General features: G+C 62.3%; 1 protein-coding gene across 4 annotated transcripts in view; it reads left to right on the forward strand.

The window, feature by feature from the left end:
- Positions 1 to 3,347: 3,347 nt before the first annotated feature.
- The window catches only part of UVSSA (UV stimulated scaffold protein A), a 31,365-nt gene continuing 6,871 nt past the window's right edge, over positions 3,348 to 27,841 (forward strand). Inside the window, exons 1-13 of one of the 4 annotated variants that reach the window (XM_032632431.1) lie at positions 3,348 to 3,386; positions 4,329 to 4,436; positions 5,590 to 5,920; positions 7,034 to 7,154; positions 7,972 to 8,274; positions 8,997 to 9,109; positions 9,202 to 9,330; positions 16,899 to 17,004; positions 22,234 to 22,378; positions 22,788 to 22,913; positions 23,618 to 23,801; positions 24,221 to 24,344; positions 26,937 to 27,102. In XM_032632431.1, coding sequence (XP_032488322.1) covers positions 4,339 to 4,436; positions 5,590 to 5,920; positions 7,034 to 7,154; positions 7,972 to 8,274; positions 8,997 to 9,109; positions 9,202 to 9,330; positions 16,899 to 17,004; positions 22,234 to 22,378; positions 22,788 to 22,913; positions 23,618 to 23,801; positions 24,221 to 24,344; positions 26,937 to 27,102 — 1,946 coding nt within the window. In that variant the 5' untranslated portion in view covers positions 3,348 to 3,386; positions 4,329 to 4,338. Of the gene's footprint in view, positions 3,387 to 3,458; positions 3,852 to 4,328; positions 4,437 to 5,589; positions 5,921 to 7,033; positions 7,155 to 7,971; positions 8,275 to 8,996; positions 9,110 to 9,201; positions 9,331 to 16,898; positions 17,005 to 22,233; positions 22,379 to 22,787; positions 22,914 to 23,617; positions 23,802 to 24,220; positions 24,345 to 26,936; positions 27,103 to 27,841 lie in introns of those variants that run through there. The other 3 variants (XM_032632432.1, XM_032632433.1, XM_032632434.1) reach the window with 3 other exon arrangements.

The raw sequence follows: 27,841 nt of genomic DNA on the forward strand, positions 1-27,841 counted from the left end.
AAGCACCTTTTGGATTATTTTCCCCTGTTGCTTGACTGTTTTCTGTGTAACTGATTTCGGCTCTTTATCGTTTGCTTCCTTCCACTGATTCTGGGTTTAAGATTTCTTTTTCCAGCTTCCTGAGGGGAAGATTAGATGACTGATTTGGGGCCTTCCGTTTCTAACATAAACATCCCATACATTTTAATGTTGTTTTCATTTTCATGCAGTTCAAAACATTTTAGTTTCCCTTGTGATTTTTTTCTATGACCCACGGACTATTTCGGTGTCTGTTGGCTAATTTCCAAATACGTGGAGATTTTCCAGATATTTTTGTCATTAAATTCTGATATAATTCTGAAGACCTTCCTGTAACATTTCTTCCACTACAGATCTGCTGGTGATGAATTCCCTCCGCTTTTATTTGTCTGAAAATGATTTTATTTCACCTTAGTTTAGTTTTGGGGGGCCATTTCACTGTACATACAATTCGAGGTTAACAGTGTCTTTTTTTTTTTTACTGCTGCAAGAGTTCTGTTCCATTGTCTTGGAGCTTGTGTTGTTTCAGGCGAGAAATCCGCGGCTCTCTTATCTTTGCAACGCGCCTTTTCTCTCAGACTGCTTTTAAGGTGCTTCTTTGTCACTGGTTTTCCACTATTTGATTACGATGTGCCTTGAGTGGTTTTCTTCGCGTTCACGCTGCTGGGGGTTTAGCATCCTGAAAAATCCCCTTTGGTTGTTTTACAATATCTTTTTAGTTCTCATCACGATTCAGCTTGGCTAATTTTATTTATTGATTCGACATTCAACAAGTATGGAACACCTACTGTGTGCCTGGCATCGTGATACAAGACAAAGATCCCTGTTTTCACAGAGCATATGTCCTGAGAGCAGAAGAGGAAAAAACCCAATAACCTAGTAATAAGATTACAAGCCTGTAATCTTGTGAGTGTGAGATAGAGCTGTAAGCGCTGTGAGACAAAGTACAGGAGGTTAAAGGGCAGGCAGGCTGGGCGGGGTGCGGGGTAAGGGGAGGCTTGTCACAGCAAGGGAGGCGACAGGCTGCAGGACAAAGTGCTGGGGACTTCCAGGCACGGGGTGGCTCCAGGAAGCCTGACGTGGCTGCAGGGATGAGGGGAGAGCAGGAGGGAGGAGGTGGGGCGGCCGGCACAGACCAGGAAGGCCCCGTGGGCTGATAAAGGCTTTTGCTTTGCTCTGGGATGGGAACCACTGCAGGGGCGAAGGGGTGACATGATCTGACCTTAGCCTCTAGAGGATCCCTCTGGCTGCTGCAAGGTGAATGGACCCTAGGGGTCGGAGGGCGGGGTGGGCAGAGGTGACTGCAGCGACCCACTGAGGGGGATGGTGGCAGGGACCTGCTGGTGGCTGTGGGTGACGGAAAGTGCTCGGATTCTGAATACGTTCTGAAAGTGGGCCTGTCTGGACTTCCAAGTCGGGTGAGAGGAAGAGGGGTCCAGGGGGACTCCAAGGTCATTGGCCCGAGCGAGTGGAAGGACAGACCACCATCCATCAGCTGACACCAGAGGGCGGTGGGTAGGTGGCTCAGGTGGTGCGGGCACAAGGCTGGACTGGGCCACACAAGCATCTTGGGCAACCTGGGTCGGGGCAGGGACAGCTCTTAGGAGTTGGGCCGCACAGGGCTGGGGAGGAGGGGAAAGAGTCGGGCCTCGTTTTGTCAGGAAACAGTTACCCTGTAGCCGCAGAAGGGAAACAGCTCTTGGTTGCTTGGAGCAAACCAGAGGCCTGAGGTCTGGGCACAGAGAGGGCGGGTGGCCACTTCCTCTCTCTTTTTTGTGTCGTTTTTTAAATTCATCTTTGTCTTTTTCCTTCTTTCTTTTCCTTTCTCTCAATAGCTACTTATTGAGATGTAATTCACATACCACAAGAACCACCCTTTCAAAATGTACAACTCAACGTTTTAATACAGTAAGGAGGTTGGGCAAGCACCACCTCTAATTCTAGGTCACGTCTGTCACCCCAAGAAAGAACCCCTGTGCCCATCTGCAGGCGCTTCCCTTCCCTTCCCTCTGCTGTGGGTTTGCCTCTTCTGGGCATTTCGTCCACGTGGCATCACACATTTGCTCTTTTTGACGGCCTCCTTTCACTCAGTGTCCTGTGTTTAAGGTCCCTCGTGTTGTGGCGTTTCAGCGCTTCAAGCCCTTTTGAGGCTGGAGACAGGCGTCTGGACACCGTCGGCCAGGGAGGGGCCCTGCCTGGGCTGTGCGCTAAGGCCGCGGCGCCCGCGCTCAGGGGAGGGCGGCCTCTAGCGCCGTCACCCCCTTCGGCCCCCACCCCGGGTCGCGGCACATCCCAGCTGCCCCCTGACGCCTCTCTGTGCCGGCGCCGCGGCACCCAGAGCCCGAGTGAGGCGGCCAAGAGCTGGGGAGGCGGCGGCGCTGCGGAGGGAGGGCCGGGCGCCCGGGGCCGATAAGCGGGCGAGCGCCTCCCGAGGGCCTGGCTGCGGCGGGGCTCCGAGAACGCAGGGGCCGCCGGGTAGGGCGGCTGGGGTGCGGGGCCACCTGGCTGGGGGTGTCACCTGGCACCTGGGGTCCCCGGCCGCGTGAGGACCCAACGCCCAGCCCGGGGTGTCCCCGCCACCGGGACGTTCGGCAACCGAGAGGGCGGGAGACGAACCAGGGAGGGTCTCCCGGGGAGGGTACCCCGGACACGGCTCCCAGCGCTGCCATCGGACCCGGGAAGTGTAGCCGCCCAGGCGAGGCTAGTGCCGACAGCGGGGGCGCCACTCCTCGGGGAGGGTTGGGGGTCATCTGCCGAGGCCCCCAGCCCCGGGGAGCCCGCGCCCCCTCCCGGGTCCTCCGAGTGGCGTCTGGGGAAGGGTCTCCGGCGCTCCCGGAGAAACGCGCAGCGGCGCCCACCCGGGCGTCCCGTCGCAGGGGCGGGGCTGGGCCGGGCCGGGGGACAGCAGTCTTCCCGGCGGCGACGCCGTGAACGCCAAGCTCGCACCCCTCAGCCCGGCCCCGCCCCGTCGCCCGCGCACGCGGCTCCTTTAAGAACTTGCTGCGCCCGCCCGCCTCCTTTTTCTCGCGCGTCGCCCTCCCAGGCCGCCCCGCCCCTGCCGGGAGCGCGCCTGCGTCACCGCGCAGACCTCGGCCCTGACCCCACGTCCGCGCCTCGGAGGTCAGGGCGAGCCATTGCTCGCCGAGCTCGGCGGCGCGTGACAGAAGGTGGGCGGGGCCTCACCCGGAAGGGGCGGGCTAACTTGAGAGCAGCCGCGTCGCGGCGTAGATGCTATCGTGGCCGGGCCGACCTTCGCCCCCGCGCCGCCCGGGCCAGGGCGAGCCAATGACTGTTGCGATCTGGGGCATGTGACAGGGGGCGGGCCCTTCGCCGGAAGGGTGAGGTGAGGCGAGCGGCCGGGTCGCGCGGTAGGTATCGCGGTCCTGTGCCGCCGGGCAGGGGCGACGGGGCGGGGGCGGGGGCGGGGGGCCGGAGGGCGAGCCCTCTCTCGGGGACGCCCCCTGCGTCCCCCCCGTGATGCCCCTACCGCGCCCCTCCCCGGACGCCCCCTCCTCAGTCCGGCCGCTCCCCGGACTTCAGGACGGGGGCGGAGTCGGCCCTGACAGGGCCGTGGGCAGCCGGGTGCTGGTGTGTGCTCGGGAGAGCGGCTCCCGCCCCGGCCGCCGAAGGTCGGCGACGATAAACGTTACTGTTGGCGGGCGCGACGGGAGAGGCTGCGCCCACCTTCCCGGCCCTTCTTTCCACTGGTGAAGCCGAGCCCTGCAGCCAGCCAGGCGTCCTCGGCGCCCCGGGCTCAGGGCGACCCCGGCCCCTTCCTTCCTGCGCAAGTGCTGCGCGGGCGCCCCGGCCTCCGGGCGGCTCTCCGCGCGCAGGTCGAGTCGCAGCAGCTCGCTCCGGGTGTAGAGGCCGCCTTGTGGCCTTTGGGTGGATAGTCGTGTTGGCGAGGAAAGAGGGGCGGCGGCGGTCCTGTGGGAAAGCTAATTTAACTAAGTGCAACTTAGACCGTTCTGATCCTTGCCTTACCGCAGTGCGTGGCCAGAGGCGGAGAACAGCCGGGGCTGCAGCCTCTGCCGCGCTGGTGGGGTCGGACCGTAGACCTCCAGAGCTCACGTGCTGTTGTTACTCTTTTCCTAATTTCCCCCCAAAAGGTCTTGTTGGTCTGATTTGGAACGTGTCCTTGAATTGTTGTATTTCAGCATCGGGGGTCACCTCTCAGAGGCCAGGGAGCGAGGACCCAGCCTTGCGCCCACACCCCGATGCCCAGCACGCAGTGCAGCCCAGCAAACACTTGCCGATGAAACCCAGGGCCCTGAAGTACTAGGTGGTCATTTGGCGTGTCTGCGTTCCAGGTTTCTACGTATGGATCAGAAACTTTCAGAGTTGGTGGAAGAGCTCACAACTTCAGGAGAGCCCCAAGTGAGTCCCGAGAAAATGAAGGAGCTGAAGAAAATTTGCAAGTACGTCATAAGCGTTCACGTTTTAGGTGACGGCTGTCTCAGCAAGCCCGTGACAGTCCTGGGAGATCGTGGGGCTCCCCCGGGGTCCGCCCTCCCCTGCCTGTCCCCGCGATCGACCCTTTGCCAGGACAGAACTAGTAAAGGGACACGCCCGGGACGTCTCCCCAGGGCCCTGCAACGCCTGGTCGTGTTCTGGGTAGCGGTCCCAGGTGGGGCTGTGTGGCATGCGGGAGAACACAGCAGGGCTGTGGTTGGTGTCTGTTCACTCCCGTGTGTGTGTGTGTGTGTGTGTGTGTGTGTGTGTCCTTGAGCGCACGTGTGTGACTTATGGATTAGTTATTGTTGGAACAAAGGATGGGAGGAAGGTTAGAGGTCATAGCAGGCGGGCTCTGCAGGACCTGTTTTTCAACACCACCCCTTCTTTTCTCCCACTGCCGAGGGCCTCTCAGACGCTGGGGACGTAAGCCGAGGGGATTTACCGATCGTTCTTGTCCTGTGCTTACAGAGCAGGGAAACTTAAGTGATCCCGTTAGTGACTTACGTTTTGATAGAAAATAGTGGCTCAGGTCAGGTTTTGCTGCACGCCCCAGAATCCCCCCAAACAGCAGGGTGTGTGCAGGGGCGGGGATAGCCGGTCGGAGGAGCAACGAGGGGTCAGGGCGTGCGCCGGCCTGCCAGGGCGGCTCCCAGAGGCCCACAGAGCTTTCTGGGGGTGCTGGGACGTGTGGTCTCCCCTTGGGGTGGGGTCTCTGCTACGCGAGTGCAGGGCCGGCAGGCCTCTACCGGCGGGCCGGCCGGGCGGGGAGTCTTTCAGGCTCCGCAGGCGGTCGGGTCTGCTGTGGGCACTGGGCTGTGGACAGGCGGTCAGCCGCTGAATGAGTGAATGGGCCTGGCTGGGTCCCAATAAAACTGGGCACCCACGCTGAATCTCACACGTCAGGAAGTGTTACTCTTTTGACTTGTCTTAACCAAAAAAAAGGAAGGACTGTTCTTGACTTGTGGGCTGTGCAGAAATAGGCAGGGGCTGGGTTTGGCCCGCGGGCAGTAGTTTGTCCACTTCGCTCTGGAGGAAGGGCAGAGGGCTGTGGGAGGGTCCGCGTCCCTGCCACCTGTGGGTGCGTCAGGCGCCTGGTGAGGACGGCTGTGTCCTCAGGTCTTCAGAGGAGCAGCTTGGCCGCACCTACCACCTGCTGATGGCCCAGCTGAGCCAGGAGCACGCCGAGGTCCGCCTCTCCGCTTTCCAGGTCCTGGACCAGCTCTTTGCCAGGTCTCACCATTTCAGGATGCTAGTCGTTTCCAACTTCCAGGAGTTCCTGGAGCTCACACTGGGCACCGACCATGAGCGGCCCCTGCCGCCGCCCAGAGAGGTGGCACAGAAGCTGAGGCAGGCCGCCACCCGGGCCATCCGCGGCTGGAACGAGAAGTATGGTACAGCCTATAAGAAGCTGGCCCTGGGCTTCCACTTCTTAACGCACAACAAACAGGTAGGCAGGCCCCAAGCTGCACTGCCCCTCCCCGCGGGGAGACCTGCCTGGCCCCCGGGGGTACTGAAGGGGGCGGGCCTCAGGGGCTCCCAAGACAGGAGGAGCAGCTTTAGGGGAAGAGCCGCAGCTTGTCCCCACGTGTAGGTGGTGCTGAGCCTTTGGACCTGGTTTCTAGGAAAGATGAGAAAAGGAGGAGGGAGATTCAGCTGCTCAGACGCAGCCCTTTTCTGTGCTGGGCTCTGCGCTCGGGCTGTCCCCTGCTTTCACTGTGAGTTGCTCCGTGGGCTGCCACAGGCTCTGGCCAGCCCGGGGGATGGTACCTACCAGTACCAGTAGTGCCAGCCTCCCCCACGTGCCTGTGCTCCTGGCCTGTGGCTGCTGCCTTTCCTGCCGCTCCCTAGGGGTCCACTCGAGCGTTGTTCTCAGGCCCCTCAGTCCAGCCAGTAGCCTTCCTTCCCACTAATTGGAGCGAGCTTGCTGCCTGCCTGCCTGCAGCACACGTGGGGATGGAAGTCTTTTACGTCTTATTTTACTAGGAGACGCCTCTGGTTGTGTTCTTACCGGGGGTTAAACATCGCAGCTGAGCGTGTTGCTGTGTGTGTTAAAACAGCGCGTGTGAACTTGAGACCCGTAGAGCTCATGGCTGTAGCTGGCGAGGCTCCGGCTTCCCTTATGCCATTTTTTTAAATTTTAGTTATTTTATTTATTCATCTTTAGCCGTGTTGGGTCTTCATTGTCACGCGCGGGCTTTTCTCTAGTTGGGGCGAGTAGGGGCTACTCTTGGTTGTGGTGCGCGGGCTTCTCGCTGTGGTGGCTTCTCTTGCTGCAGACCACGGGCTCTAGGCTTGCAGGCTTCGGTAGTTGTAGCATGCGGGCTCAGCAGTTGTGGCCTCGCGAGCTCTAGAGCACAGGCTCAGTAGTTGTGACGCACAGGCTTAGTTATTCTGTGGCACGTGGGATCCTCCCAGACCAGGGCTCGAACCCGTGTGCCCTGCATTGGCAGGCAGATTCTTAACGTATGCGCCACCAGGGAACCTCCCTTAGGGCTGTTTTTGATTCTTGTTTTACTTGGGTTCACGATGGTCAGATCTGATCTTTACCTCAACTTTTCAGGTAGATTTCCAAGATGTGGACGCTAGGACTCTGGCGGAGAGAAAGCGAGCAGAGGAGAAACAGAAGCGCTTGGACAGAATCTACAAGGAGAGATCTGAGCAGGCCGCGCGGGAGATGGAAGGTGAGCTGTGGGGAACGGGGGTGCCCCAGCGCCCACCGGCTGCACCTTCCCAGGCAGAGCTCGGGTCTCCGCCCAGCTCTCTGTTCTCCCATCCCAGGGCCTGGTCCCCGACAGAGCGGCGGGGGGAGAGGCAAGTGGGCAGGCTGGCTGGGCGGAGCTGGCTCAGGTTGAGGGCTGGGGGAGGCACTCAGCCACAGACCCCAGCCCTCCCCTCTGGAGGCCAGGCAGCAGGAGGCACCCTGCAGGCCATCCACGCCTCCCCCGCGGCCCCGGCGGCAGTGCTTGAGACGTGCACCCCACGGTGGTCTGCGCACCCCATGCGTTTGACGCTCCCCCACCCCCCAGCTGTGGTCTTGCCGGCCTCCTCCCCAGATCCCCACCATTGGCCAGCCCTTCCCATGAAGGGCAGCCAGGGTGGGAGCACCTGGGGGGGAGGCCTGGCCTCAGGATAGCCGCAGAGCAGGGAGAGGTGGTCGGCCAGGGGGGAGATGCCGGGAGGGTGGGGGGCGGCCAGAGCGGGACGGTGGCGGTGTGACCCCTCGGCTGGCTGCTCTCTTCCAGAAGTACTGCCCACAGAGGCTCTCGCTGGGTGTCCATAGACGCCGCCGGGTGCCGTCGCAGCATGAGTCGGGACTGAGGGTGGTACCCAGGACGTCCTGAAGGACGGCCTTGCCGTGGCTGGCCGGGTGCTCTCTGGAGCAGGGCGCCTGCCTGCCTCTGTGGAGGAAGTGGGGGACGGGGTGGGCGGCTGGTTGCATCCCCACCCTCGACGGCCAAGTCCTGATGGGACCCAGCGAGCCCCGTCTCGTCCTCCCAGAAATGTCCGGGGAGATCCGGAGCTGCCTCATGGAGCTGGAGAGCTGCTTCCGACTGCTGGTGCCCTTTGACCTTGACCCGACCCCGGGGGCTGCCTGGCCCGCCATGGCCGAGGAGGGTGGCAGGGACGAGGAGCAGCCCTGCTGCAGCAAGACCCTGGCCGCCTGCACCCGCCTCCCGGGAGCCGCGGGTGCGGAGGGCCCGCCCGCGGAGGACAGGGACGAGGACAGCGACCCCGAAGGGTTTGTGCGGCACCACGGGCTGGGCTCCCGCGAGTACACGCTCGAGGTGGAGCTCTCCTCAGGTGCGGGCACATCCCAGAGCTTGGGCTTCCCGAGCTGTGGGGGCAGGGGTGACAGGCTTGTGGTCCTCATTGCGACACGCAGGCCCAGCGGTGAGGGTGGGCCTGATGAGCCAGTGATGGGGCGCCCCTGCGGAGGGGTCGGAGGGTGGCTGGGAGAAAGAAGTCATTGAGAAACAGCTTGTCACCATGTTTGTGATGACACAGGTGGTGACAGGCTGGCCTCACGTGGCCCCTGCTTTGCAGCCAACGGTGGGGCAGGGGCACTGACCCCCCATCCCACCCCATGTGGCCCAGGCCCCTCGGGCGGGGCTGGAGGACAGCCGGGCTGCAGGAAGAGCCCTGCAAGCCCCAAGGAGCCGACACCCTCTAGCCGGGGCCATGGAGGCAGGGGCGTGCTGGAGGTTGGGGTGCCTGGCTGAGGCTTGCGGGCGTGGCAGAGCTCAGAGGGAGGACCCTGGAGCCCAGGGGCGGGTGCGGCCTCCATCCCGCAAGTAGTGCGGGGAGGGTCTCCTGACCGCCTGGCGCGGAAGGAGGCGTTGGGGTCAGGCTAAATCCATCGTGGCCGAGATCACAAGGCAGTGAGTCTCCTTAGGGAGTCAGGTTTGGGGTCCCGGGTGATGTGTGGCTGGGGCAGGGTGGGTGGCAGTGCGGGTGGCCCGTCTGGGGTGCCCGGTGACCTGCCCGGACGGTGGTCCCCCTGATGACCTGTGTGCTTGCTGCAGACAGCCTGAAGGTGCACGAGGATGAGGACAACCTGGTCATCATCCACGTGGTCCGGGACACGCTCAGGCTCATCCAGAACAAGTTCCTGCCAGCCGTGTGCTCCTGGGTCCAGGTGGGCCAGGCGTGTGGGCAGAGGGCGCCAGGGCCAGCCCGGGGGAGGGAGGGAGGGTGCCCAGCCTGCTCAGCGCTTCCCCGTCCTCGCAGCTGTTCACCCGCGCAGGGACGCGTGGCAGGCACTTGGAGGATGCTATCGACCTGAAGGCCGAGCTGGAAACCGCCCTGAGGAGATCTCGGGAGCTGGATGTCATGCCCGAGGAGGGCTGCAGGCGGGAGGTGAGTGCCGCCGGCCCGTCTGCCCGTGAGGACAGCCAGGGGACCTTCTTCTGATACCAGCTCGGCCTCCTAAGCAAGCAGGCGTCCCTGGGGCCCCAGCGTTGTTCCTTCTCTTCCTCCCTGGGAACCGACTTCCCCGAGCGGGAGCCCTGGACTGAGCACCAGAGGCCACAGCCAGGCCCTCGCCACACGTGGAGGGACTGGGACCGGGTCTTGGCAGAAGGGCGAGGGAGGTGGGCTGGGCAGCGGGCGGAAGGCTCTAGTTGGGGAGGGGGCTCCCAGGGCCCAGGCAGGGGTGTGTGGGAGGTGGCCTTGCTGAGACTAGGCTGCCGCCCGGCCCGAGCACCTAGTAGGCCCCTTCCCGTGAACTTGGTAGCAACTTCCAGCCTTGGGCGTTTCTCCCGTCTGTGCACTGGAGCCGAGGGTGGTTGCAGGACACGGAAAACTTGGATGTCTCTTATGCGCAGAGCGGTGTCCCAGCCTAGGGCGGCCAAATGGGGTGGACGTGGGGACTGGTGCCCGGTTTTGGGAGGGTGCTCAAGGCCCGCCATCTGCTGGGCATACGGCGCCGCCTCCCAGGTGCCACGTGGTTCGGGAGCGGGGAGCTGGTCTTCGATGGCTGTGTCCCCAGCAAGGCTTGTGGGGCGGGGGCAGGCGTGTGGCCCTGGTCCAGGGGCCCTGGGGACTGGGCAGGCGTAAAACCACCTGCTCCCGGACGCCAGGCCCCTGTGCGGTGACCCCGAGCCTCAGAGGTGGTGGCGTCCAGGACCCCTCCCATGGGCTTGCACCAGGAGCTGGACCTTCATGCCTGAAAGGGACCAAGAGAGCTGGGTCCTCTGAGGGTGTTCCAGGGGACCGTGGGGGCCGGGGAGCCGCTACAGCTGGAGGGTGTGTGTGGGGGGAGGTGACAGCCACAGCTGGACGTCGTCAGCGATCAGAGCCAAGAAGCCTCTGGCGAGAACCAACGAGGAAACAGGCAGCAGAGTGCACTGCGCCCCAGGGACACCCAGAGCCCGAACCCCACAGGGTTGAGCTGTGGCAGCTGAAGGGGGAGGAGGGCGGGGGCAGGGGCAGGTCCCTCTCCCGCTTCCTGAGGAAGCCCTGGGGTGGGGAGAGCACTGTTCCTTGCTGAGGAGAAGGTCAAGTGTGAAGCCTCTCAGACTTAGAGGGGAGAGTGGCCAGCACCCTGGGCCTTGGTGCCTCATCCTTGCCCCCAGGGGCCCGCGGGGATGGGCCCTGCGAGAGTTTCTGAGAGTTTCCGCGTCTGCCCTCCTCTTTGCGGGTGTGCGGCCCCTGGGACCGGCAGAGGGCGATCTTGACCTTCTCCCGAGACACGCGGGCACGAGGCCTGGTCGTCAGCTGGGGGCCCGGCCCTGCTTCCGTGGACGCTAGGGCTCTGCTCGGTGCATAACTGAACAGGAAATAAGTTAGTTCTGTGAATTTTGACCGAGGTACTTGTTTCACGATGAGAAAGGGTGTTTTCTGGGCCCGGGGGAGGAATTGGTCTGGTCTGTGCATCCTCTCAGGTCTGGGGGGGCGTGTTTCTGAGCCTCAGCGGACTCCTGGCGCGGTGTCAGGGTGGAAGGCCGGGCTGAGAGCAGTGAGGGGTGTGGGGATCAGGGGTTGACACCGTGTGCCCCCTTCACAGGCACCTGAGGCCGGCCTGTCTTGCTCGCAGGCCGCCTTTCCCTCGCTGTGTCTGGCGGGGCTGGGGCAGCTCCCCCCTTTCCGAGCAGCAGGCATCCTGGAGCAGCCAGGGCTTTGGGGGAGAGCCTCAAGGGGAGACCAGGCAGCACAGGCCGGCCAGACTCGGAGCCCAGAACTGGTAGCAGAACCTTCCGGATGTCTTGACGTGGCTCCCTTGAGGGCCGCTAGGTGAGGCCAGCTGCTGGGAGCGAGCCCTGAACGGCCCACTGCGTCTGGTTCCAGCTGGAACATCAACGCATCCTTGACGGTGGCCAGGCAGCCCCGAAGTCCGGGAGGCGCGGTCAGGTCAGAGTGTGGTCTGTGCAGGGAGGCGGCTGAGGGCACGAGCTGGGGTGGCCGGGCTCTGTCGGGGTGGGCGCGTGGTCGGGTGTGGGAGTGGTGCTGCCTTGTCAGGCTACTCCAGGAGTTGATTCCAGAGGCCCTGAATCCTTGGAGAGCGTGCTGGCTGGTTTACTAGCAGTGGCGCGGGCTTGTTGATGGGGTGATTGGGGCTGGGCCGCTGAGTGGCAGCGCCCACTCGCTTGGGCAGCCTGCTTCTCAGAGTAGGCACGCTGCGGTATCTGCACACCTGCGCCCGCGCCGCGCGGCCCAGTGGCGATTAGAATCACGGCCCAGTCTTTCTCGCTCGCTCGTTTTCACGTAAAATGTCCGGGGCTTAAATCCTTTGCCTGGTGTTTACCCACTTAGCGTGCGCTGAGCTGGGAGCGTGTAGTTAAATATTTGAGAATTTTAACAAACGTGGAAGAGACCGAAGCTGATGTGAAGGTCGTGCTGAAGCTTAGGCGGTGGCTTCGACCGTGGAATGTGTGGGTCGTGCAAGGGCTTCTCCTGGGCAGCCTAACTGCAGCCAGGCCAAGGGCCTTTTTTTCAGATTTCCTGTTTCAGTCTGTGTGTTGCCGTATCGTCTTCCTTTTGACGGAGACGTTCTGTCTTTAAAGAATACTTAAGCCAGCTTAAATACGTTTAACCGTCTGTGTTATAGAGTATCTGTCCCAGTTCCTTGTGGAAGCGGGCCGGGGATAAATCTTAACTAGATCGATATGGAGCATCGTTCGGTAGATTTAGTTTCCAGTTCCGCTGCTAGAGGAGAAGTCTAATAATCCGTGGCTGTTACATCTGTTAAACTGGTAAAAATCCTTTGAAAACTTTAAATTGCCTGCTGTGTGACTATGTAGCTGCGATCACCACTTAACTCTGTATTGTGTAATTAACAAAACATTAATCTTCCCCCAACCTGTAAGTCAGGAGAAAATAATTCCAAGTAGCAGTCTGTTTAAGCTGTGGACAGTGTGGGTGTCTGCTCAGTTGTCGGGTTCCTCGCTTCCACGGCTGGAATGCCCGCGCGGATGCTCTCGCTCTCACCCATTGGTGGTCTGAGGTGGCAGCCACAGGCTTTTAACTCAGACACACTCCCTCTCATTGCAAAAGTGGAGATCGCTCCTCTTAACTCTGGGTGAGGTTTTCTTCCTGTTGGTCAACCAGGCGGGTGCGCGGGCCGAGGCCAGGCTGCTCACGGCTGTGCTGTGCGCTGGAGGAGAGGCGTTTCTCTGTTGCCGGAGCTGAGTGCTGGCTTCCTGTAGGTGAAAAGGAAGGAGCAGGGAACAAGGGGAGTGAAATGTTGACCGCGTCGGGCGCCCCAGGGAAGCAAGGGAACTAAATCAGCTGGCAGTCAGGACCCTGTGTTCGGCAGGGCCAGTAAACAACCTTCCTGGTGACGCGCCCTCTCCATCACCACCGCGCCGAAGGCTGCTGTGTGAGGGCTGGAGCCAGGGGAGGGGGCTGCACACGTTCTCGCGAGGACGGAGACCAGGAGCGTGTTAGCTGCTGGGGGGTCGGGGGCCAGCCGTCTCCCCCACAGCCCCTGGGCCCTCCCTGCCCTGCAGCCCATCCTCCCCGGCACCCTCCAGGGTGGCCGCTCTCTTCCAAACACTTTTCACGTGTGGTCCCGTTAATTCCAAAGTCAGCCCTGTGAGGTCGATTCCGTTTTCACCGTCCTCTCACGGATGGGAAGGCTGAGTCTAGGCGGAGCCGCATGGGTCTTCTGGCCAAGGCGAGGGCGGCACAGCAAGCACCTCGCTCTTGCTAGGAGGTCGCGCTGAGGGAGGAGAGCGCCACTTATCTGCATGCAGAACAGGCCCAGGCCACCTGGCCTCGGCTTGGAAATGGACGGCCAGGCATCTGGTGGCCTCCCTGCGCGCCCCCGACAGGCTGGCTGAGGTGCTGGAGCGGCTCCCGGGGCTCGGCCGCAAGGGAGCGGGTGAGACAGGGACAGGCGGTCTGACTGGTGGCTCTCAGGCCCCCGTGCGGGGGGAGGTGAGCATGTGCTCCACGCCCCGTCCGCCTCCTGTTCCGCGGGCCCGTGGTGGTCACCGCGCGTCCTCTGCCCTCTGAGGTGCGTCCCGGCAGTGGAGATGCGCGTGAGATATCGGCCTGGCTGGGCAATTTGCACTGCGTCCAGGGAGGGCATTAGCATATAAATAGCAGATGTGATGACGGCCATCACAGCTGAGCACGTTTAATTTTTAGTTTATAAGATAGAATGGGGTTTTAAATGCGTTGCCATCAAGCCGCGGAGACAAATGCCGCTTGGAGCTCACTTGTCTGACGAGGCCTTACATCATTTTTTTTTAAAAAGGGAAACAGACACACATGAAACTGAACAAAAGTGATTTCTTGGGTGAAAAGTAATGGAGATGGCGCCCCGAGTTAATTAGATCGCACAAAATTTATTTAATGGTCCAGCTGTATCTCGGGTGTGCCTTGGGCGGGCAGACCTGGGAGGTAGCTCTTCCCATCCTTCTCAAGTAATTAGCAACCCGCTGCCCTACTTCTGTAAACAGATTATGTTGTATATCTTAGCTGTTTTTATTGCTTGTTTAATTATGATCGGAGAGTCTCATTTTTCTAAATCCTTTTAACTCTGGGCGAGAATCAATTTGTGTGAAACCAGAGGAAAGCCCAGGGCGTCCTCCACACCTCCCTGCGGCCTTGGGAGGGTTCAGCTTGGGGCCTGGCCCTCACCCAGACGGTTGACCACAGGGCTCGGACCGCCTGCCCGGGCCTCCGAAGCCCTGGGGCTTGACCTGTTAGAGAGGGTGGGCGCTCCCCCAGGGGCGGCCTGGCATGGCCTCCTGGCCCCCGGACGTGGGCGGGCTGCTTTCTCAAGCATGTCTGGTGGTCTGTCTTCCCGATTGGGAAGCTCAGCTCCCAGCAAACTGCTCTTGAGAACCACTGGCGAGTCTGGCCCCGTTTTGAAGGCCACCCACCCTCAACCGATTCCTCCCTAGGGCGTGACCTCCTCCTAGGATCCTCGGGCCTCCCCTCACCCCTGCTCTGCCCGTAGTGCCTCTACCCGCACCCAGTGTGGCGTCTGACCTGATATGTGACCTTCAGCCTTGAGGGGAGGTTGCCAGAGCGACTGCCTGGGACCCCTATGCTGGCCCCTCGAGCACAGGTGGGTGCTTTCTCGTGGGCCTCGGTGTCTCCAGCCATGTGCTTTCCAGAGGCCTGGAGAGGACTGTCCAGCCTGCGGGCAGGGGGTCCCTTCCTCTGAACAGGCCCTTGGCCCCAGGTGTTCCGGCCGCAGGGATTGTGCCTTGGGACATCTACCTTGCTGTTCTCCCGTGAGGGTAGTGTGCCCAGAGCCGGACGCAGAAGGTCCCGCTGTGTGCTCAGGACAGCAGAGCCCAGCCCAGCCCGTATGAGCTAGAACTCGAGAATGGGTTCATTCAAGCTTGAGTTCAGTATCAGCAGCGAAGCCCCTGCTTCCTTCCGCAGGGCCGTGGTTTGAGGGTCACCCCAGCTGCTAAGGGGTTTAGGACACGAGTGTGGCAGCGATGGCCAAGGTAGGTCTCGTACGAGGGCCCCGGGGCCGCTCACAGCAAAGCTGTGCCCGAGGATCTGGCCGGGGGCCCTAAGGAGACAGCTCTTGAGGGCCAGACGGTCTTCCTGGGTGCGGTACGGCCTCATGGCCTCGTGAGTGAGACTTTGAGAACAGAGGGAGCCAGGGTTCAGTGTTTAATCATGGGGATAAACAACTTTAGTTGGGGAGAAAGAAGGTATAATTCCTAACAGTTAGCTAAGCAGCTAATTAGTTTTTAGGAAATGAAGATTTAATAAAAGTCCCAGGTGAAATTCAAGGGTGTGAGCAATAAGCGTAATATTTTATGAAAATGAGCCCCATATTTAAAGTCTGGCACTATGTGTTATGCATTGTAGCACGTCCACATCTACCTTTTAGAAAATTAAAACACATAAATTCTGTTTAGTGTTTGATACGCGCTGCACTAGCCGGGACCGTAATGCCCTAAAACCTTGGGCTGCTTTCCACCTTTCATAAATTCCTGGGTAGATTCTATACAAAAATAATTTTCAGGTCCGCGGCTCATTGTTATTCAAACGTGATTGATCGTCGTCATTTGCTCAGCTCTGGAGTTAAGTGCCCCTGTCATTTCCAAAGAGTATAATTGGGACGTTTCACAGGTCAGCGGCGGAGACAGGCTTCCCTTTTGATCAGTGTTAGACCGATAACAAAAATTACAGTTTCCAATGATTAATGTCTCCGTGCTTCCCAGACGCACGCCGGCGGGTTGTGTCCAAGCTCAGTGCATTTGCATCTGATTAGGCCTCGCGGGCAGCTCCTCCGTGGATTCCGGGTCCGCAGGGCGTGGGGCGTCCCGGGCCTGGCAGTGCCAAGGGCAGCGGCCTGGCTGGCCTTGTGACCTGGGGGTCGGCGGGCCGGGCCCTCCGTCCTTCTTCCGGTGTGCCTGTGTACCCCTGAGGCGTTGCTGTCGAGGTGGGCTCTGGAGGGGAGGGCAAGTCTGATGGATACAACCATTGGTTGCTATCACCCCGACAGCGGGCTACCTCTCTGGATGTTTCCTTCGGGTGGGCCTGAGGGCAGCAGCCCCTCCTGGCCTGAGAGGCTGGAGGCAGGCAGCGCCCCCCGAGTGTTTCAGGATGGTGCTGGCAGCGGGGCCGGGCTTCTGGGCGCCTTCCTGCCGTGACCCTCTCAAGGACAGGCCCCCACGCCCTGTCCTGGAGTGCGGGGAGCCGTTGAGGATGGGTGAGGGAGAAGGAGCAGGAAGCTGCTCTGGCCTTGGAGGGGCTGTGCCTCCGAGTCTGCGCAGCATGGGCTGCCAACACCTCGTTCATGCTGCACGTGGCCCCAGCACGTTGGCACGTGTGCGAGGCCTTCGGTCGTCCTGCTTTTTGGAGGGCCCTCTGGTCCCCACAACGTGAGCCCTCCGTGCTCCGTGTCCCTGCCGCTCCTACCCAGCCGGGCACTGCCCAGGAGCCGGTGGGGGCAGAGGCGGAGTGGATGGGTCTTGAAAAGAACGCCCTGGGTGGTTCTTGGGTCCCTGGGTCTGAGGGGTGGGGGGCTCCAGGTATAGCACAGTGACCCTGCCTCACAGAGCAGGCGGAGGTTGGCCTTGTCCAGAGGAAGCTTCCTCTTCGGTGGTTTCTTAACAAGCCGTCCTGAGGGTAGAGTATTCTAGAAGTGCTGTGGTCACACTGGCACCACTGGACACCCAGGTGGGGAGCCAGCCCGGGGCAGGGCGAGGTGCTTTGGCCTGGCTGGAGCTGGATGGAGGGCCGTCATCCAGGCCCTGCCTGTGCGGGTGAGACCTGCCGCTCGTGGGGGCTCTGTGGGCTGAAGCAGTGCCCATCCGCGCATCTCAGAGCCGGCCGGTGGAGGAGCGCGTGCAGCTCGTGTGGTTTAGGGACGGGAGCGGACCTCCAATGCGGCCGTCACGGTCGACAGTAAACCCCAACCTGGAGAAAGTACACAGAAGCAGGACTGGGGCTGTCCGGGTCTCCGCCTGTGCTGTCCACTCACAGGTCTGGGGGTGTGCCCACAGGCGGCAGCCCCGCGGGACGAGGATGAGGACGACGACGACTTCGTGGAGGTCCCGGAGAAGGAGGGCTACGAGGCCTGCGTCCCTGAGCACCTGCAGCCTGAGTGTGGTGAGTGGCCAGGTTGGGAACGGGAGGAGGTCCCGCCCCGGACGCTGCCCTTCAGGGCAGACCTTATGTCCGGCCTGGGGCCCACCAAGCAGGGAGCTGGCCGTGGTAGGCACCCCGAGTCTGTGCCACCTGGTCCTGAGGTTCACTGCATCCCCTCCCGTCGACCCTGCGGAGCCGCCTTCATTGAAAACCATGTGATTCTCGTTTCCTGATTGGGGTGCTCACTGGCCTGGGCCCCTCCCCGAGGTCCGCCCCGGGTTCCCGCCGTCCACTTGGTGGGCAGGCCCTGCTGCCAGTTCCTGTGGGTGCGGCCAGGCTGTCCACACATGGAGGCCCCCGACCTACCCCACAGGCCCATGCTGACCAACCCCCCCTGCCCTGCAGCTTCAGGCCTCACCACGGTGAGGGGCAGCCCTGCTTGGGGTCATAGAAGTCTCAGCCGTCGGGAGCGAGTCCAGGGTTGGAAGGGCACCCTCAGAGCAGAGAGCGCCTCCTGGCTCCAGAGCCGTTCGCGTCCGTTACACCTTCACACACTCCTCTTATGCAGCTTGGGGGCTTGGGGGAGGGTGTTGGGGGCACGCGGTGTGGTTACCGCGGCAGTAGGGCCCTTTGGGCTGGGAGGGAGTCAGGGGGACGCCACTGCCTCGGTGGGTGGGGGGCAACCACCCCACATTCTCTGGGCTCCCCTGCTGCCCAGTCTCCGTTTCTCAGGGACGTCACAGGTCAGGCGGTGTCCTCCTTCCCGTTGATGGAGTCTCAGCCTGACGTCTGGCCCAGGAGCAATGACACACCTTGAGAAGGCGTGCTACCCGTGTGACCTGTCTTTCCCGTGTAGCATTCTTTTCTTTTCCAAAAAATCTCCGAAAGCCTCTTCTGCACAGGAGGCATCTCTTGTCCAGAGGAAGCTAATAAAACCAAGATCGCATGTGGGTTTGTGGCGACGTGGACAAGTTGATTTGAATGAGAGCGTGTGAGATGAGATGTGAATTTGTTAGTTTAGACGCTCAGGCAGTTGGAGTGTGAGGGCATGACCCGTTAGGCGTGTCACACCAAGTTACCACACCAGCTTCACAGCCCTCCAGTGTTTGGGTCCTGCCGTCTGCGCCACGTGACCCTCCCTGGGTGCCCTAGGGTGCAGCCTCCACCTGCCTCCTGCCCTCCCGGCCACCGCCCCGCCCTCCGTCCTGGCTGCCCCAACCGCGCCATCCCAGCAGTGGGGCTCCTCTGACCACTGGGCCACTCCCCGTGCCCTCTGTTCTGCCTCGTCCTCCAGGTGCCTGGCCCGCCCCCCACGAGGCCTCGTCCCACACCCGTGAGGCTGCCAGGGGTGCCGGAGGCCCTGGGGTGCCATGACTGCCCTCCCAGGTCTCCCCTGGCCACCCCGCCTCAAGGGAGCTCCAGCCCCGCCAGGAGGCTCCCAGGTCGCCAGGCACCACTGTGGGTGACCACCTCCAGGTGTCGCCGACCCACCGCTTGTCTTCCCAGCGGGGCCCCAGGTGTGACAGAGCGGAACGGAGCCATCGCTGATCGTTCATGGGCCGGGCAGCCTGGGAGCCCTCGCACGACAGGACCTGCTGAGCTCCGGGTCTGTCCTGCGGCAGTGGGGGGGCTGGGTGCTGTCCCCCCGTTCCCTGGAGGGGTCTGGTGCCTGGTCTGGAGCACAGAGCTCGGGGCCACGAGGCCACTGCAGGAAGTGCTGGGCGCGCCAGTTTATAACTGTAGTTGATAGTCCGTCACTGGTTTTTCAATTAAACACAGGTGACTGCAGTAGAGTCGGTCTAAATCCACAGCCGAGGAGACGGGGGCCCGTTTTCTTTCTCATTTCTTTCTCTGAATTTTCACTGAGGGGCTTTTATCTTGCCGTTAATCCTACCATTTCTGTCAGGACGTAATCTCTTTCTCAAATTTACATTTTAATTACAAGGCCAGCTGAACTAGGTAAAATCAATAGTGTCAGGCTCGCAGCCGAACTCCACGCGGAGCCCCCGCCCCTCCATTTCCTGCCATCGATCCCGCCCGCCCCCTCTGCTTTAGCGCTGCAGACACGGAGGTGCCACTTGGTCAGTTTAAACCAGCCCAGGGGGTTTGGGCGTTCTCATGACTCTTCCTCAGAGCCGCAGATTTGAGCTGAGATCTGTGTTTGAGGCAGACGCCCCTGTGCGGGTGGGTGGGGCTGGCGGGGTTCGCCGTGACCTGCGACCTCTGGTCTCCCCGGACTCAGTGTTCTCCCCGAAAGCACAGCACCCGGGGCCGGGGGACAACGTCTGCTTTTCGGACATTTACCTTGAAAGTGTGTCAGGGAGATTGATTTTCTACAGCAGTGTGAGAACGGTAGTATTTTTTTAGTGCTGTGAGTGTTTACCCTGCTTTAACACGCTCACCCATCTTTTTAATGGTTTAAAACAACAAATCAATGAAAAATATATTTCATTTTTGTAACTCTTAGGAATTCTCGTATCGATCTTCGGGTTGCGGTTGTAGCCACCTACATGAGTGCCACGGCGGCCACTTATCAGTCCCGCCTCCCCGTGTGTGCGCATGCCCGTGTCGGGGTCTGCACCAGTTGGTAACACTGCGTCGTCGGCATCCCGAGTGGGGGCATCTGGAAGGCTTTGTGACTGGACCCGGGATGTGTTGGTGACGGGGCCGGGTCCCCGCCGGCCTTCCGAGAGCACTCAGGGCTCAGGGTGCTGCCGGGTGACCAAGGTGGACCCTGCCACCCCGAGTGGCTCTGCCCCGTGTCCTCCACTCAGCCACAGGCACCTGAGAAGCAGGGGTGGACCCCGTACTCCCAGGGCCGTGCGCAAACTCGGAGGGCGTCTGGAGCAGGCAGGGCAGGCGTTTTTCGTGAAGGGCCTGGGGTAAACGGTTTCGGATTTGTGGGCAGTATGAGGCCTCTGTCGCAGCTACTCACCTGCTATCATCTACAAGAGCACTGGACAGCATTCCGGCCGTGCACGCGGGGAGGCCACGTGCGGACACCGGGAGGACTTGGCCGTGAGGTCCGCCCGCCCTGCTGCAGAGAGCCCGGAGCTGATGGTGGCCTGAGCCAGCCTTCCCAGCCCGTCCTTTTTGCCTTTCTCCCCTCCCACCCCCTCCCACTTCCCCTTCCTCCCCCAGGAAGTACTTCCCCTGGCACCCAGCGCTCAGTGCTGTGTCGTTTCCTTTCTGGTTTCTCACTCTAAGCGGGGGATGTTCTCGAGCCCGTGCACGTGGATGGAGGGATGGAGACACGCCATCAGGAAGGCCAGGCTCGTGGTGTCGCGGGCAGCGCTTCGTGTCGGTGTCGGTGTCGGTGTTGCTCTGCTCCCGTGGCGGCCCTTTGGCCCCTGGAGCTGCCTGCCTGGCTGTCTTGTCAGTTTTCCACGTGTCCTGGGAAGGACTTCTCAGACGTGAGGTCCCAGGGTGTCTGTCGTAGAAGGCACGGCCTCACTGACCCTTCGTCCACCCCCACTGGCCAGGGTCGGGCTGGAACTGCCAGGGCGCTCCTGGGGCAGAGCCGTTCGCGTCCGTTACACCTTCACACACTCCTCTTATGCAGCTGTTGGACGTAGAACCCAGTTTCGTTGTGGTGACGTCGGCTCAGCTTCCTTGTAGTTCCCGTTGGCACAGCGAGTGTCTTTTCATCCTTCTATTTCCTTTTACGCTTAGTCTCTGTTAACCTTCTGCTTTAAGGGGTTCTCGCCAGAGTGGGAAATTGCTGCTTGTTTTTCATCTCGTCAGCGTGTCTTTCCGTTGACTCGAGTCCACTGAGTTACTGCCGTGTTCTCAGCTGGGGCTGCCAGTGTGCTGCGCATCTATTTGCCAGCCTTCCTCTTCAGTTTGCTGTTGTTGCAGCTGTTTTGTTTTTTTCTTTTCCCTACTTTTTATTTGCTGGGTAAACCTTTTTTCTGCCGGTTTTGAAAGTGTTCATCCACTATAAATAAAACGATATGATTATTTTCGCTTCTGATGGTGACGCGTGCTCGGGAGAGTTGCACTCGTACTTCCCCTCGCCACGCACCTCCCAGCACGTCCCTGTCCCCACGTCCTGCACGGGATGGGGGACACGCTGGCTCCCGCTCGCTCAGGCCCCCCGGCCCGGCACATTGGGTCGTCCAGGTACCAACCTAACTTCTGATGGTTGTGGGTACTCGGGTTTCGGGGGAGGCGGGAGTGAATCTTACGAAGTCATTTCTTGGCCTTTTCTCCCCATGTCCCGCAAACCCTCCTGAACCTCCAGGTGAGGCTGTGTCCTTCACCTGCATGTTGAAACCTAGTGTAGCTGGGTATAAAATTCCGAGTTTGACTTTTTCCCCAGACCTTACACTCACTGTTGTTTGAAAGACACTGGTGCCTGTGGGATGCTTATGGCTTCCGAAGGAAAGCTTCTCAGACCTTTGTGTCCATTTCTCGCGTCCCTAAACGTCCTTGTAAGTGGCTTGCGCGTTCTTCCCTTCGTCTCCTCCCTGACGCTCAGTGAGCCCCTCGGTCTTGCTCTGATTCCAGGGAGATTGGGGTTTTTATTTCATCCACCCCAGTCATCTTTCCTCTTTCTGGGGTCCCGTAATGAGGAAGTTGATGCCTGTGTGGATGCCCTCCACGTCTCTGACCAGAGAGACCTGCCCATGGGTGTGCAGCCGCCCTCCTGTCCTTCAGCCCGGCCTGGAGTCGTCCTCTCCTCTGCTTGCCCGCTGTCTTTGTCTTCCTGGCTCCCTCTTTGTGGGGCCTTGGTGGGCCTCCAGCTCCTCTTTCTTTCTCACCTTCCAGATATTTTTTTCTTGTTCACCTCTTTCTTGGCATTGGTTCCCTGTCTGGAGGAGAGTTTGGGGAGGGAGGCGCTGCCCTCGCTCTCGGGATGGAGTGCCTCTGAGGTCCTAACCCACACCGTGCCTCCTGGGCAGCCCCTGGCCCAGGTGCCCAACTGGGAGGGGCTGGCAGGGGTCAGGGACAGCCCAGGAATCGGCACAGTTGGGCCAGTGGGGCCCAGTAGTGTCAGAGAAGCTGCCCTCCCCCTGCACTGGGGACCTGGGCACGGACCCTGGCCTGCAGAGGTGGCCCGGTGGCCTTGCCGCTGAGATGCTGGCATTGGGGCCTCATCTGGCTGGCGGGGCAGGTGCTGTGCTGATGGAGGGTTCGGTGCCCTCACACGTGCTGTGCTGTCACCGTGGGATGGGGACACGGCGCCCTCCAGGGGTCTGTCCGGGGTCATGGGGATGGTGGCCAAGAGCAGATACGTCTCTGTCGCAGGGCTGGAGAAAGACCCGGCCACGCCGGCCTCGCAGGCGAGGAAGAGGACGGGGAGCAGTGAGGAGGCCTGCGATCCCACCTCTGCGGCAGCCCAGCTGCACTGGCTCCGGCGCCACTTGCCCCCGGCCTCACCCCCGAGCCCCAGGTGATGCCGACACCCGCCGCTGCCCAGGCAGCCCCACATGTGCACCCCCGGCCGGGCAAGCACCTGCCAATATCTGTACTGGGGCGGGGGCTGCAGGGGCCGGGGGTCCTCAGCGCTGGTGTGTAGGCCAGGCCGTGGGGGTGGGCCAGGGCTCTGGGGTTCAAGGGGTCAGGCGTCAGGACACCCCTGGGCCCAGCGTGAGTACCGCAGATCTGAGGCCAGCTCCCAGTGTGGTCTTGGGATGGCCAGCCTTTTCGTAGGGCTTCAGTGGCTGCCCTGGGTTCCAGGCCCGAGGTGGCAGAGGTCGCGGCCCAGGTGTGTGACCGGGAGCTCTGGGGGGTGCGGAGAGGCAGGTGGCCGAGGCCGGCTCCCGGCGGCACATCACTGACTCGTCCTCTGCTGTCTCCAGGGTGCTGCTGGGTCCAGAAGAGGCCAAGAAGCTGGCGGCAGAGCGGGCCCGGGCACCCGTCGTGCCCTTCGGGGTGGACTTGTGCTACTGGGGCCGAGAGGAGCCGATGGCTGGGAAGATCCTCAAGTGAGTGTGGGCATCCCGTGGGTCCTGTGGGCACCCATTCTGCCCCCGGCCTGGGCGCAGGGCCCGGCTCTGCCGCGCAGGCCCTCACGCGTCCCACCGAGCGCAGCTCTCGGGCTCTCGTAGGCATGGTGCCTACCCGGGGTCGTACAGCCCTGCCCAGAGGCCTGTGGACCTTCTTTGAACCTCCTTGTTACTCCCTGGGGGGGTGTTCCCTGTTGTCTGCCCTGATGGTTGGGCATGATGACAGGCGGCATGAGGCTTGTCTGCCTAGGACTGGGGTCCGGCCCAGCCCACTGCTCCAGGCTCTCTGCCCAGGCCCTCCTCATGACCGCCCTCTGGTCCTCTGACTCGGATCTCCGCGGGCCCAGCCTGGGGCTCCACAGAGAGTTTCTGGGAAGCCGCCCCCGTTGCTGCGCTGGACGCTTTCTCTCCAGAGTGGGCACGGGGGTGGGGGTGGGGGCGGGCGGATCTGTCCTCTGTTAACCTCCGTCAGGGAGCCCCTGCCCCGGGTCCAGGCCAGGCTAGGGAGGCGGGCCCCCGGGGTGGGGTGCCTGGCGGTGCCCCCACCATACTAAGCGTCTCTGCTCGTCCTGAATGGGCTCACAAGCCCAGGGGTGCCCCTTGCTTAGCCGCCCAGGCCGGCCTTGCTGCGGGTGCTGTGGTGGCCACCCCATGACGGCGCTGAGCGTCTGGTCCGTGTGCAGGTCCGACTCGGAGCACCGCTTCTGGAAGCCCCGCGAGGTGGACGCGGAAGTAGAGAGTGCCGCTGTCTCTGAGTCTCTCCGGAGCCGCCAAATCACCTTTGCGGGGCGATTCGAGCCCGTGCAGCACCGGTGCCGTGCCCCCCGGCCCGACGGCCGGCTCTGCGAGCGCCAAGACCGCCTGAAGGTGAGGAGGGTGGGCGGCTGGGCAGTGGGGTGGCCACCTCGGCCAGGCCAAGATGGGGCCGGAGGGGGCGCTGGGCTCCAGGCTGCTGGTGCCAGGACCTTCCCCTGGGTGGGTGGTCTGACACGCGGGCACAGGGCTCTGCCCTGGCTCCTGCGTCCCCGCCCACGTGTGTCTCCTGAGCGCGCTCTGTGCTGGGCCGGGGGTCCACGGAGGCGGCACTGTGCGCCAGGCAGGCCTTTGGCCAGACTGACACCAGATCTCCGTCCGCTCCCCGGCTGTGTCGCGGCTGCGCCCGAGGGCCCCTCCTTTGAGGGGTGTGTGAGCAGAGGGTGGTGTGGACGGCCGGCCCCGGGAGCCGTGAAGGTAGGGATGGCCAGTGGCCCGCTCCCGCCTCACAATTGCTCCGTTCTCCGCCTCAGTGCCCTTTCCACGGGAAGATCATCCCGAGAGATGACACGGGACGGCCCCTCCATCCGGAGGACAGGGCCCGCGAGCAGAAGCAGAAGCAGAAGCTGCAGCTGCAGAGGCCGGCGGGCCGCCCAGGTAGGTCCGGGGGACGGGGTAGCGGCAGCCACGGCGTGGGGGGGCGCCCTGGACCCCAGCAGCCCACAGGGTGGCCCGTGGTTGCCACGTGTGGTCGCCTGCCGCCTCCCACTCAGTCATAACTCGCAAGCGTGGCCGGGACACGCTGTCCTCGGGGCCAGCAGAGCACTGAGCACCAGCCTGGCCGCATTTCACGCGGCTCCTGACGGGCGCCGTGGACGCTCCCGTGGCTGGAAGCCACCTTGTCGTCGTCGGTTTGGGTTCTGGGTTCTTAAGCCTCTTTTTAAGCAAATGGAAAAACCGAGGCCTGAAAAGTTAATTGGCTGAGCCCCGAGCTGCCTCCAGGACGCCAGCTGCCCCCCTCCGTCACCTGCTGTCTTGCAGAGCCACGCACGAGGGGCCGGGCAGGAGGGCTGTGTCGTGTGCGGTGTGCGATTTGCGTGCACGTGGACTGTGTGTGCGCGTGTGTGGGCAGAAGGTGAGGGTCCTGCCCGGTGGTCCCAGGCATCCTTGCTGAGCCTCTGAGCCTGGAGCGCTCTCTTGGGGTCCTACTCAGGGCCCCCATTTTCCGGCCTGTAGGCCTGTTTCGTGCCAAAGCCACCGAGACGCTGTTCTCCGCTGTTCAGGGAGCTCATCTCATCCTGGCACGTGAGCCGGTGCTGTGTTCTGGCACGAGCCGCGGGGTGGCAGCTGCCTGGCCCCCAGAGGCCCCTGAACAGCCGGGCAGGATGGTGACCTGCAGAAGCGGCATCCTTGGCAGGGCCCGCGAGCACCCGAGCACACTTGGGGTGGGGGTGGTGGGCCCAACGGTGCGGCCCTGACCCGTGTCGATGTCCCATGGTTTGTCAGATCTGGGCTGGGGTCTGGAGGCCGTCCCGCCTTGGGCCCCCTTTCTTAAAAGAAAGGCCAGGCCCACAGCGCAGAGCCCCCGAGGCAGAAGGCGGCTGTGTCTGTAGGGGTGGTGCTAGTGTGGGTCTCAGCTGGGCCGTGTGTCCTCTTTCGCAGGGTTTTTCCCTTTGTCATGAGAGACAAATGTTAGATTTCGGCCTCACACCCAGGGTTGGCGCCTGGAGCCCTGGAGGGCGGCGCGGAGGGGCCCTGACCCATTAATCCGCAGGCGAGGCCTTCCCTGGTGGCCCACTCGGGAGCAAATTAAGTGCCTATTTTTGTGTCAGCCCTGAAGAGTATCGGGTTCTGCAGCCCTCGGTGACTTGTTAACAACAGGTATCAGGCCGGGGCCGCGGGCCAGCGCTGGCCAGTCAGATGTGAAATGGCATCTCTTTACTAACTACAGTATCGATCCCCGCCTCCCTCACACGCCGGGCAGTTTTCTTCTCCCGGCGCTAACCCCGGTGACAATGCGCGCGGAGCTGCAGGGCCCATCAGCGCGCAGGACGGCCGCGGCCCGGCTCTTATTGATTTTCTCAAAGGCTTTTAAATTGCTCCTTCATTTTACTGAGATGCTCATTCCGTCTCTACTGGGGGCCGGCGTTTTTCCGTTGTGTTTAAACAATTGCTCCATTCACCGGGTTCTTAAACTGTGACGCCTTCTCGTTCTGGGAGATAAACTGTTTGGACAGTTTTCCTTAATCTTGGATTAATCGTTCCTGTATCTGAATTGGGCCGCCCCGTATTCCTTCACTTCAAAAATCAACTCGGGGAGGCCTCGCTATCTGTCTGGGTGCGTGGCTTCTCCCCCCACTGGACGTGCTCTGCTTGCCACCCGGCCCCTCTGCCGCAGCCCCCCCATGGGGCTCTTGTTTGCATGGTGGGCGCCATCGGGGTTTGGGGTGTCCAACCCCCTTCTGCCAGCCAGGGCCTGGGTCCGTAGGTCTGGGCACGTTGGGGAGCTGTGCTGTCACACTCCTGACCGGGACGGCCTTCCCGAGCCAGCAGGCTAGTTGGAGCCTGAATCTCAGGGACCTCCACGCGACCCAGCCCTGCCCCCGGCCCAGCGGACGGAGACTGAGGCGGAAGTCGCTGCCAGGGCAGTGGTGGGTGGAGTTGGGACGCTGGCCTCTGACTCCGATGCCTGGGCCTGCTGCGTTGGGAGCCCCCCATTTAGACAGTTAACGCTTCCCATCTTGGCGCACAGGCACACTCACCTATCGCAGCCGGGTCTGGTGAGACCAGGCCTTGGGGCTGGGTGACGTTTGTTTCCCCGCGGAGCACCATCTTCGGACCCGAAGGGCCTGGGCTGTGGCGGGAGGAGCAGGGCCGCCTGCCTGAACCGACACCCTCATCTCTGGGGCCTGGGGCCAAGTTCTCTTTGGACCAGTAAAGAGGCCGTGGCCACCCTGCTGTGCACACCCTCTGGCCAGCACACGGGTCCGGAGGCCACGCCTGGGTTCTGGCGGGGCACCGTCAGCCTGGAGGCGGAAGCAGCCTGCGCGTGGCACTGCCCCTGGCCGCCAGCCTCGGTTGCCTTCCTGCCTAGGGGGTCAGTGGAGGCACCCACCTTGGCCTACGGGGGGGGACTTGCGCCCACTCCTTGGGCAGCCGGTGGCCCTCCCTGCCCCCGTGTCAGGGAGGGCGTGGGGCTCAGGTGAGGTCGGCGCCGGGAGTTTCCTGCAGTGTCGGGTGTGTTTGCAGCCTGGCAGGACCCTGAGCTCATGAGGGACGTGGAGGCAGCCACTGGGGTGCATCTTGGCTCATCCAGGCCTGGTGGGAAGGGCAGGCGGCGGCAGTCCGGCCTCACCGACCTCAAGCGGCAGGCGGACACAGCGCGTGCACGCATCGCCAAGAAGGTTTTCGCCAAGTAAGAGCTCCTCGCGGGGTCCCGCCTTCTGCCCCAGGCCCGGTGTCACTGGTGGCGAGAGTGGAGAAGGCCGCCAGCCCGCGCCCCCACTGCCTGCCCCCCAACCCGCCGCTGTGGCGGCCAGAGGCGCTCCTTGCGGCGCTACTAGGTGCCCTAGAAGGCACGAGGGTGTCTGCGCCCAGGCCCCATGGGCGCCGTCCACCCTGGGCAGAGGAGGTGGCGCCAGGGCCCTGCCCAAGTCGGGTGAGCAGGAGGGCAGCTTCCTGAACACCCCGCGCAACGCCCACGGCTCCTCGCCGCCGGCCTGCCTTTGCGTCTGCATCCAGGGGAGGGCTCGGCCTCCGGGCTCCGGGCACGAGGCTGGCTCCCCGTGGCTCAGCCAGGGGTGATGGTGCCGTGGGTGCTGGCGCCCGGAGGAGCGGGGCCCGGGGGCGTCCTCCGAGGGGCTGGGAGCTGTGGCCGGAGCCTCTGTGATCTGTGAGGGAGGTTGTGCCTGACCCCTGGAGTGGTGCCCGTGTCTGGGCCTCCTCGCTGCCAGGCCCCAGTGGCTTCCTCCCAGACGGAGGCGCTACCTCGTCACGGCAGCCAGGCTGGCTGTGAGACGTGTGTTCCTCGCCGGACGTCGAGCTCTGCGCACAGTGGGGTGAAAGCAAGCTGGGCTGAGTGGATCCAGCGTGTCTTGACCGCCTCTGCCCACACGCTGCTTCCTACCCGGTTGTTGGGCAGGCTGCGCCCTCGT

This window comes from Phocoena sinus, chromosome 5 (assembly GCF_008692025.1).
Source record: "Phocoena sinus isolate mPhoSin1 chromosome 5, mPhoSin1.pri, whole genome shotgun sequence".
In the NCBI taxonomy this organism is placed as follows: Eukaryota; Metazoa; Chordata; class Mammalia; order Artiodactyla; family Phocoenidae; genus Phocoena; species Phocoena sinus.